Source organism: Drosophila subpulchrella, chromosome 3R, assembly GCF_014743375.2.
Source record: "Drosophila subpulchrella strain 33 F10 #4 breed RU33 chromosome 3R, RU_Dsub_v1.1 Primary Assembly, whole genome shotgun sequence".
Lineage (NCBI taxonomy): Eukaryota > Metazoa > Arthropoda > Insecta > Diptera > Drosophilidae > Drosophila > Drosophila subpulchrella.
In genome coordinates this window covers 6,402,785-6,414,082 of record NC_050609.1, presented here as the reverse complement: position 1 = coordinate 6,414,082, position 11,298 = coordinate 6,402,785, and the positions used below count along the sequence as shown (strand labels likewise).

Sequence of the window (11,298 nt, the reverse complement as noted above, 5' to 3'; positions counted from 1 at the left end):
CAACAGACAAGTGGGCGTGGTGCCGCCCATTAAGCCGAAATCTTGCCTCTGCCCCCCTCCACCCCAGTGCAGAAAATCAAAGGCAACGGAAAGCAATAACACAAGTGGCACGTGACTTGTTTACCATATAGAATTGTTTGTCCTTATGGCTTAAATGTCGCAGTGCACATGCAAAAAGATATACACACAGATTCCAGATCAAAATCTGCCATCGTCGGTTATATTCGTACAGTTGCGCCTACTGCAATAGCATTAGAAATTATTATTAAGGAAAATGTGACTTCAAATAATTGCAATCCTTATTCGTTAAAATTAATACGTTTTTGAAGAAAAATTATGTTTTTTCAAACTCAACGTTTTTTGAGGTATTTATTCATGGCCAGATGATAATGACAAAAAAATTGGAAAATATTATTGCTACCCATAGCATTAATAATATAATTTAATGTGTAAATATATTTATATATTTCACATTTGTAAAAATAAAATAAAAATTTAATTTAAAGCCATATTAATTTTAGTTAATATTGGTAAAAATATATCTGTATTGAATTCCAAGTCATTAGAAAATGCCCTGATAATAAATTGATAGTTTAATAAGGAATCAAGTTTTCAAGCTCTCTTAGCTTGACCCCAGGTGTATAAATGGACTGATGTGTGAGCACCGGGAACAACAGAAAGTGTTTTCGCAAAAAATGGAAATTGATACGGGAATATGGCTGGCAATGCCGATGGTGCTGCTTTTGGTACGTGAGGGGGCGTGGGTCAATCAGCAGGAACCACAGCAACAATAATGACACCAAATCCCAGTACAATGGGTCTGCCAGCGACTTTAGGCGATTTTGGTCCCTGAAAAACAAGCGGGGCTATTACAAAAAACATATACCCATATTGAATGCGAGCAAAAATAGCCACAAAAGCTGTCGAGAGGGCAAGTCTGCAGCGGACGTAACGAACAATTGCAAAGTTTCGTTTCATATTGTTTATTAATTGATTCTGTATGTAGGAGTACCAGTAGGTATTCGGAAGCTAAAACCTCTGAATGTCTGAGCCTGAGGTTTAATGTCTATATCTATTGTGTGTCCTGCCGTTGTCACGTCAGCCTGTGGGTGTGCTACATATTTTTGTTTCCGTCCTTCAAGGATTCAACTTGTATGAAACAGTCGCCTTCTTGGGGTATTCCTTCTTTCTATCCAGCTATCTTTTTTTTGTTTGCATAAATCAATTTATCAATTTCAAAGTTTCCGCGCTACTTGGCTTGTTGCTGGCGTTGTCGCACTGGCGAGTTTGTAAACGCTTGTCAGAGTGTTTTGCTTTTTGCCACGCTCGGGAAAATGCAAATGCAAATTCAAGTGCAATTTGCCGCGAAACGCATAAAATACGATTCGAGAACCGGAAGGCAGGCGGCGGAAATGAAACGAGACAGACGGCTTTCGACTGGCAATGCAATCTGACTTCTTCTCGAGCAGCGACTGCGAGACCAACTTCATTTGTCATTTTGTCACATTAACGCAATGGAAATGCAATATGCTAATGTCAAATTTTATGAATGAGCATGAAAATATTTGTCGTAGCTGCGAAACTTAATATAATAGTGTTACTGGGGGATGGAAGCCCATTAATGGCTTACAAATACAAGTAATGAGCAATTTAGATGTAACATTTTTTTTCTGATATTCAGATTTATTTTTAGAGGTTGTAATGTAATTTTAAGTAAGTAAAAGAAAGTGAAATTACCCTTCTCTTGATAGGAACACAGATTTTTTTAACTTGTTAACTTTCTTAAATTGCTTTCAAAAATAAAGTAGATAAAAGTGCAAAAGTTAGTCTTAAATTTGTAAAACTCAGTGTCAGCTGTCCAATAACTTCCCACATACACAGTTTCTACCAAGCACGTTTATTATTCACCCTATTCCACTATTTTCCAAGAGACTCCTTACCGCATCTCTTCCTCTTCTAGCCCGCATCCGTTTCCGCCCCGCTGCCACGCCCACACAATTAACGATTCATATGGCACGCATTTAAGTTTTGCATTCTAAGTGAGCCGCAAATCTTCTGTCACGCTTCCTTGAGCTCTCAAAAAGCCAAAAACTCAAAGTCAACTTGAAAGTCTAAGATGTCTGTGTGTGTGGGATATGGAACAAAAATCAGATTTTCATTAACCCACACAAACGGAGCGAGAGGGAAGCTGGCAGATTTTCCTTGGTCTGGCAACCGAAAACTTTTTGAAAGACGACGTTTCTATTCATTAGTCGCATCTATAATCACACACACACTTTGGGCATTGATTTGGTGTCGTTGTCTCTCCATTGCCACCATTTTGTTGCCAAAAAGACGCACGCTTTATTAGCCTGATGAAAAGTTAACTAAACTTTGGTTTTTCTGGGCCACATTTGGCACAGTCCCCCACATACCAATTCCCAGATCTCCGAACACAGAACCGAGAGCCCAGAGCCCAGAGCTTCAGTCCCCAAGTTCAATCTGTTTTGTTGGTTTTGCATTTGACTTGTGTGTGGAAGGGTCTATCTCTCCTCTCCTCTAAAATATCAATAAATTCAATTAAAACTATTTTAAAGGGGGCTAGAAGCCACTGGCCTGGCTCAGACCCACATCTCCACCTCATCAGCCGGCAGCTAAATGCGAAGCTTCCATTTGCCAAATGAACTTCCCAGTGCACACTGAACGGAATTTGTAAATCTATACCTGTTTGTTTAGCAAAAATATTTTTTTTAAGTGTAGAAAAGTTTTTTTAATTCCCCACTGGCCGTAGCTGTCAAGTGGCTTCTACAAATTAACTTTTTGAAACTATGTTTTATATTTAAGTTATATACAATTTGCAACCTATAGTAGTGCCAATTTATGTAAAGTCCAATAAATATTTTCCTGGTCAAAAAAACGAATTATTATTTTTTTAATAGTATTAATTTTCTCATTAGTTTACAATATTTATTTATTTTTTTAGGAAATACATATGTATCAATATCTTAAGTTGCCAAATTTGTATTAAGGATAACCTCAGACATCAGTTAACATTAGTGGTTTTTTTGTGCCACAGGTTTCCTTATAACATATACTGTTACCTTACATTAGCAGTATGATTTCAGAGCTAGGTTAGCAGAATGTTACTAGCAAAACCCCTGTCAACGGGGCAATGTTCGAAAAAGGAGGGGGAAATGGAGGGGTGGTTTTTATGTTACTGAAATGTTTTGTCTCTGTTCTGTTAAAAGCTGCTTCTGTTTGTCAGTTTAAGCATGCGATGTTAAGCCTTAGCCTGTTAAAGGTCGCTGTTGGCATTCCTTTTTCAGACTCCTGTACATTTTCTACTGTTAAGTGTCCTTTGAGTCTGCTGTCAATTATTCCTGTGATTATTTTATAGAAGGTTCTTTAGCACATATTAAGGTTTGAACATTTTTATGAAACAATGTAGAGTCTAGATGGAATGTACATGTATTACCACTTTACAAATATAATATTATTAAAGTTACTTTAATAAATATATATATTTTGTTTCAAAAATTATTGTTATTGTTAATTAAACATAAAAGGCTAATGGGAAATATTTTTTATTTAATCAATTTAAGTGATATTTTTTATTAAATTTTAAATTAACTTGCATTTGTGTAGAGTTCGTATTTCTTATAGCACTTTATTGAATTGGTTTTCTAAATGGTTACGTTTGCTCCTGGTGCAGTTCCGCCCGAGTACTCCCGCCTGGAATTCCTGGATACATTGGATCTCCGGCATAGCTGCACTCACTCAAAATTATTAAATGCCATATTTCGTTGGCGGAACTTTGAATGTTTGGCGGTAATTACAGACACGCGCTGTGCCCTTTGCCATAAAAATAAATAAATGCCACCAGGAGTGGCGCACATTTCGTTTTCATTTTCGTTTTCAGATACAAATGACAGTCATTAGCTGGGAATTACTTTTCGTTCGCAGTCGCTGTTCTTCTGGCAATTTTAAAGTGATTGCTGCTATGGCAAAGGGATTTGAAATTTTAAGTATCCTCTATATGAAAGCAAATCAAATCACTTGCAATGCGCTTAATTTGCCGCACAATGCACGAATTGCACAAAAAAACGGGGGCCAACGGTATATAAAAGTACGAAAATTTGTAAAAGAAAAAAAAAGGCTGGGAAATCAAGATAGGAATTCGGGCGAAAACGAAAGCAAACTTGCCAAAAGAGAGAAATTGCTTTGGCATAACTAGGGGAAGTGCATAAAAATGACAGAGATTGTACACTTGTACACTTGTATTTGCAATTGAGCGCACAAAAGTTTTCATAAATTGCATCAATTTGAAGTTGAACAGTGGAGGGATGGGGATTTTCTTGTCTCCCTTGGCATGCCAAAGGTAAGGACTCGTCGATGTTGATTCCCTTTTCCTCTTCAGCTGTCTCCTGGAAGGGAAAGGACTACTCTCACCCACACATCCTGTTGCGTCCCGACTTCCACAAAGCGGCATATTATTTTTTATGATTTGATTTCCCTTTTTATACCACGCAAATGAACTCTAAAACGCCGTTGATTGTGTATTGAGTTACTGAGACCGACTGGCGGCGCATTAATGGAATGTGGAATCATGTTTACAACTTGATTGAACTCATCAGCATTGGACCAGCCGTCACTGCACTTCCATCTGAGTCGCATCTACATTTCCGCTAGAGAAAAGATTTGTCCTCCTCGTCCTTTTAGCGTCCCCTGCACGTGTGCCGGAGTTTAACTTTAATTGATTGCATTAGTAATCAATTACGTCTTATTCTCCCTGCCCATCGCTGTATCATTCTTTTATGCGCCATTAATAATCTGATTAATGCGGCACAAATGCTAGTTTGGCCCGGGATGATTGTCTCGGGGCCCTTGGCCACTAAGTCATCATTTTTACATATAATTTCCAATTATCATAATAAGCTTTGAGGGCAAAAAGAAGAAGCTGGCCGCGACCTAATGGAAGCCAGAGATGCAATAATAAGCTGGAAAAAGAAGAGGACACTTCAGAACACGCAGGTGCTTAGATCAATTAGCCATTTATCATTACATATATATGTATATCTTCTTAAATAAATAAAATCAATAAAACCTTTTGGGAATACATATTCGGTTTATTACAAATTGTTTTCTATGTTCGTATTTTGGTAAATAACTAGCATTTAATACTTTTTTTTAAATAAAACTGATTTTATATTCTTCGACCTCAATTTAAAATGCAAAATGCATTACTGTGATATAGTATTCATTTGACCTTTAAATGCATATATTAATTCCTTTAATTTCAACTAATAAAATCAACTGCCTTGGGTTTTACCTTTCACGGTTGCTCAAGCTCCATTAGTTTCTCCCTTTTACCCAATTATATTTCCAAGCCACGTTAACTGATTCAATTTAGATGTCTGGCTACGTCGAGGCTGACCTTGCCCAAAGGCCAACAAATCAATTTGAGTATTTTGCTACTTGGCCTTGGGCATTGGGTTAATTTGATTGATTGTCCTGGGGGTTAAACATAAGCGAACCCAGTGTCGCTCAGAGTATGGATATCCGATTTTCCAATTATCATATCAATTTTATGGCACTTTCTAGGCCTACAAGCTGGCAAATTATCACTTGACTAATAAATTAAAACGTTTTATTTACGATTTGTGTCTGGTCCGCAGCTGCTTAAATATAAATAACGCTCATTATGCGCAGCTCAAGTAAATATGTATGCCACTCCCCCCAAAAACAGACACATGTGGCTTACAAAAGGCAGTGACAGTGGTGCTGCCACGTGGATGGGGCACGTATCCACCCACCGGAAAACTTGGCGGTGCGTTCGGCTCAGCGGTAAAGTGGTGCTCTGCGGTGGCCCCAAGAAAAATGTACTCCTAAATCTATGAAAAGTCAACGGGCGACGTGGCTGAGACCGGTGGCACGTGGTTGTCCCTTGGCACGTGGTCTTGGTCTCCGTCCTGCCGGCGACACCCAAAAATATTCCCGAAATGTACTACGGCCCAGCACTTAGATCGCAAGTGGAGTAGGAAAAATATGCACGGCATTTACATACACGAAAAGTCATAAGAGTGCACCAGGAATTATTTTTGAATGTTTTTAAACGTTCTTGATATTAAAAACTAGCCTAAAATACCTAGTTTTATTTATTTTTAATTATTTATTATTCATTTAAGCATAATGAGCATTTTATCTTTTAAATATCTTTAGGATCTATTTTACATATAAGCTTAAAAAAGATCTGAGCATGACAAATCAAATTAAAGAGATATAAAAATTAAAAATTTAAAAAAATATTGAAATTTGGTATCTAAATTTTAAAATATAGCAATTAACTAACAATTTAAATACAAATAACATTGTGGAGTGTTCTTCAAAATTAAATTATTGCTTAGGTGAAATTAAATGCATAATAAGACCTATTATAAGATTATGGAAAATCGAAACAGATCCTTTTATCTTCTTTGAGTGCATCTCCAAATGTTGCTTTCAGTTACCTATACCAGTGGGGAAATCAATGGAAATGCCATTCCAGCGCTGCCAATTAATAACGCATTAAGCCGGAATTTTGCGGCCGACCTGTCAATTCCGCGCTTCGCCTCGGATCAAGTGTCCTGTCCGTGCAAATTGCATATCCTTTTCACCAGCCAGGGCTGGTCCTTTCTCGATTGGCTCAATCGTAGTCCGCTTAGATTGCCTCCGCTGCTAATTAGGCGATTTGCTTGACTTGCACTCAATTAGTGGGTCCGACCTGCAATTAGCCGGGGGGATTTTAAATTGGCACTCAGCCCCGCAATCGGGTTCAATTCATTTGCGCATTTGTCATTGCGGGCCAGGTGTAAATGCTTTAAAATTCAGTCCAAATCTCATAAAAGTTTAACAACGCTGAAGCGAAAGGTAAACAGACTTGAGGAAAATTGCCGGCAATTACATTATTATTTGCATTTGGGGAGTTTTTCCCCGCCGACGACTGTTGTGCGTTTGGCGGGGAAAACTTCGAGGGTCAGGGTCCTAAGTGGTTATGGCCAGGAAGTTGAAGGTGAAGGTGGGGGGGCGGCGGTTGGGAAAGCTGGTGAGCGCCGTTTCCTTATTGCGAAAAATCTTTGAGCGGGTCCGAGGATATTATAGCCATTGCCGGCATCCCTCTGGAGTGTGTTTTTGTGTTGTATTGGCCGGGGATCGAGGAGGTCCTTGGTCCTTAGACCGTTCGTATTCATCATTTTTCGACCGTAGTTTCCGTTTCCGGGCGAAGGAGGTGTGAATGTGGGCGGACGAGGATGAGGATCCCCTTTGGGGTTCGGCCGGGCTTAAACTTTTCATAAACCTTAAGTGGAAAACTTTTATTTTATACCCATCACAAGGTCCCCAAACACTTTTGTTGCCGCCGCGGCTGCTGTTTATGCCACCTATTTTGATTCAGTCAGTGCGGCCCGGTCGGAAATTGAACAATATGTAGGCTCACCGAAGTGGTCGCCGATGTTGAGGGCCAAAGTCACGTAAGGCAAAAGTTTCTCGAAATCATTTTAACGCCTTTTGAATTTTTTCTAAAAAGTTTTACCGCTCTTTTTTTTTTTTTGTTTTTTCCGCTTCCGATTTTTGCGCTAGCGACAATCGCCTGAAAGTAGGCAATAAAAATTGTCAAACAATAAATATTTGTGGTAGGTCAGCGGGTCGCTAGAGAAAAAAAGTGGTTCAAGTGTTTGGGGGTGCCGCATTAAAAACCCTGCCCCCAGCTAAAGCCCCCGGGGGAACCAATTTTTTAGTCAAATGGCATATATTTGTTTTATTGTTTTTATTATCACACGAGTGTGGAAGTTTATCCTGACATTTCTGTGCTTTGTGTTTCAATATTATCCCATGTTGCACTAATACCATCACCGGCATTTGAATCCTTTATTTTATTTTATTCTATAAAAACATGTTGTTCGTTTTTCTTTAATATTAATTTCTATGTACATAAATTTAGTTGTTCGCGTTGATGTTGCCGGCAAAATTTTCGACAGGCTTCGCCGCATTTAAATGTCAAATGGTTGGGGCGTGGCTGGGGAAAAGTCATATTAGACTTTGGTCTAGGCCATATTGTTACCATTGATGCGCTTTAAACAGAGCTAATTGATTTGTTTTTTAATAAGCTTAATTTAATTTTTTTTTATTTATATTTTGACATTATTTTGTAGTACCAATTTTCGATAAATCCCGTGGAGGGCACTTTTAGAGTCGTTGAGTCTAAGCCTTTTATATCTTTCATTATTCCCCTTGGGTTTTTTAAATGTTTAATTTATTTATGTATGTTGCTTTTTAAATTTATTTTGTTGCTGTCGCTGATAGTGTTGTTGGCTGTGGGTGGTGGGTGCTGGGGTGTTGGTTTGGTTCGTCCTTGCCTCGCAGTGGACATGTGCATATTTCATGACAAAATTGCATATTTTAGCGCAAAGCCAAAAGCCAGCGACGGATCCATGGCCACCGGCACAGCTTCGGGGATTTTTTTCCCAGTTTTTTATTTGCCCCGCCCACTGATGGTGTAAATTTCAAGCCAAGTGTAACACCTTTTTCCTGTCATGATGTTTTTAGAGGGTTTGGCAGAGTCGTTTGTGTCTGTTTTTGTTTTTTTCTTACTATTTTATTTTTAAAACATTTTTCTTTTGGTTTTTTGCCATTTGTTTTTTCGCTCAAATTTACATACATCATAGTCATTGCAGTTCAGGGCATTTTGATGGGAACTGTTAACTTTTTTAAGCCGCAAATTGAAAGAAAATAAAATGTTAAAAAAACATCACTGGCTTGTGTTTTTTGTGTTCCTCTGATTTTGTTTGGTGGCGACTTTCAATTTTCCCAGGACCAACAGAAGGCGGCATCCCTTTTATTTTTTCCAATTTTTTGTTCCGCCCAACTCTCGCCCTTTTATTCGAAATGTTTGTTTAGTGAGATTGATTTGATTTGGGCAGCACTCGAACATTGAGCAGCGACAATAAATGTATTTGCTATTTGCCATCACTTTTTTTTACTTAACGCAAGAAATATATGTTTTTTAAGTAAAGTAAGAAAGGCTTAAAAATAAATTGTTCTACCAAACAAAAGAAATATGATGAACGTTTTTCCTTAAGAATTATACGGATTTAATAGATTTGTATCATACCAAACTAACATAATAAATGTTTAAATAAAAGTATTGGATATAAGTATCCCAAAAAAATATATTCTTAAACCATTTTAAACAGAACGATCGATCAGTTTTCGTAGCGCTCAATCAATCGCAGCAGCTGAGTCCTGGCCTTGAAGACGTCCGCATAGAGCTCTCCATTGACAGCTCCATCGGAGCAGTGCTGTCCGTAGATGTCCACACCACACACCCGATCCCCATGGAGGAGCAGATCCCCCTTGGATGTCTGGCAGTCCACCAATCGATTGGAATTGAGGGCACACAACATGGTCCTGGTGATGAAGGCGTTCTCATCCTGGGCATAGCTCCTTTTGCAGTTCCCATTGGCGATGAGTTTGGTGCGCAGAAAGCGAAGATGTTTGGCTGACATGTACATGGTGACATTGTCACTCCTTCGAAGTGGAGTGTCACATAGTTCAATCGGCTGGAGGAATGCATCCTGCAGCGGAGACTTGAGCAACAGCAGGGCCAAGTCTTCAAGGGGCTCGAGTATTATTTTCGCCACCGAATAAATGCGACTCCGACTGGCCTGCAGTTTATAAAAGTGAGCTTGGGGTTTAGAAAGGGTCCTGGGAAAACAGTGGGCTGAGGTCAAGACCAGACGACTGGAGATTAGCGCTCCACTGCAGATGACTTTGTTCTCATAAAGGACTCTCATTAGAAAGTGCTTGACCTTTGGCTTAATGGTTGTGGCTTGTCCACTGGTAAGTAGACTTTGAATTTCAGCTGGAATAATCTCCAGGCTGTTGGGTTCCCTGGCGCCTCCACTTGGACCTCTAGCAGATATTTTGGGTGGTCTTTGGTAGGGATAGGGCACTATATACTCAATGACTCGCACTATCTGAAAGGCCTGACCATTTTCAGGTATATCACCAACATTCATTTGTGGTGCGGAATCCGAAGGTCCCAAAGTTTTAGAGATCCCTTGGGATATTACTAGTATTATAACTAGGTTTTCTAGCAGCATAATATTTGACAAACTAAACCATTTTCATCCAATCTACATTTGAATCAGATTTAAATTTCCACACCTTAACCATTAAGTTGCCGTATCAAATCGCTGATTATGGGCTGCATCTTAGCAAGGTTTACGTAGAGATCACCATTGAGTGCATTGGTAAAACAGCGAAATCCATAAATATTTAATCCGCACAACTGGTGGTCTATGAGTAAGGAATCTCCCGGGGAAGTGGCACATTTCTCGGGTTTTATGGAGTTCAAGGCGCACATCATATTAGAAGTTACAAAAACCGAATCATCTTCCAAGAAAGTTGTCTTGCAGGCCCGATTCGAGATGATTTGAGTTCGACGACGGGCGTAAAAACTCAGATCAGGACTGGCCATTATCATGGAGGCATTAATGCCCAAAGGGAGATCCCCATGGCATAGGTTAATTGGACTGTTTTCCGAAGGGGTCTTCAGATGAAGCAGGCTAAGCTCGGGACATAAATCGGCATTAACTATATTATCCACTTTAAAAGTTCTTCCGCCATGGAAGATGATTTCTATTTGTGGTGGGGTTTCCTTTAAAAAGCAAGTACTTGAGGTGATTACCACACTGGGAGCCACCAAGGCTGCACTGCATCGTGTGGAATTTCCCACCTTTACCTTGGCTATAAAGCTGAACTCTTTGGATCGTAATTTAAGCATTCTGATCTCATCTCGGTATTCAATTTCCTCCCTGCTGATTCGCTTGTATTCGTTGATGATGCGAACTATTTTATGATTCTTGGGCAACTCCGGTGGGGGCATTCCTGTCTCAGGATATATCACATTTACCCGACAATCCTTGCAGAGGGATACAGCTCCATTTCCAATTGCCCCTTCGAAAAGCTGACAAAAGCAAAGCGCTGAAACACAAACAAGCAGCGAATGCATCTCCAATCGACTGATGGCCAGCAGCTGACTTTTATTTATGGCCGAATGGAATTCGAGGCGCCTGTCAAAGCAACAAACGTCGCTTCGATCCACATGGCGTATGCGTAATCAAAATGTTTTGCCTGGTAAATGGCAAACATAAACAGTTGACGGCTGTCAGTAGTTGGCAGTTGTTGCGTGTTGACAATGTGTCAGGTCTAATGACCAAACACCCGACGGACACACAAACATTTGAGGTGCAACACGATAGCCTTTGACTATCAGATTGAAAG

The 11,298-nt window shown here is 39.5% G+C and overlaps 2 protein-coding genes across 2 annotated transcripts; both read right to left on the bottom strand.

Moving 5' to 3' along the window:
* Nucleotides 1-9,178: 9,178 nt before the first annotated feature.
* Nucleotides 9,179-10,142, bottom strand: LOC119558025 (seminase). The gene has a single exon (XM_037871156.1). It carries the CDS (start codon nt 10,113-10,115, stop codon nt 9,216-9,218), a length of 900 nt encoding a protein of 299 aa, XP_037727084.1. The 5' UTR covers nt 10,116-10,142; the 3' UTR covers nt 9,179-9,215.
* Nucleotides 10,143-10,147: 5 nt separating this feature from the next.
* Nucleotides 10,148-11,026, bottom strand: LOC119558031. The gene has a single exon (XM_037871169.1). It carries the CDS (start codon nt 11,024-11,026, stop codon nt 10,181-10,183), a length of 846 nt encoding a protein of 281 aa, XP_037727097.1. The 3' UTR covers nt 10,148-10,180.
* Nucleotides 11,027-11,298: the final 272 nt, after the last annotated feature.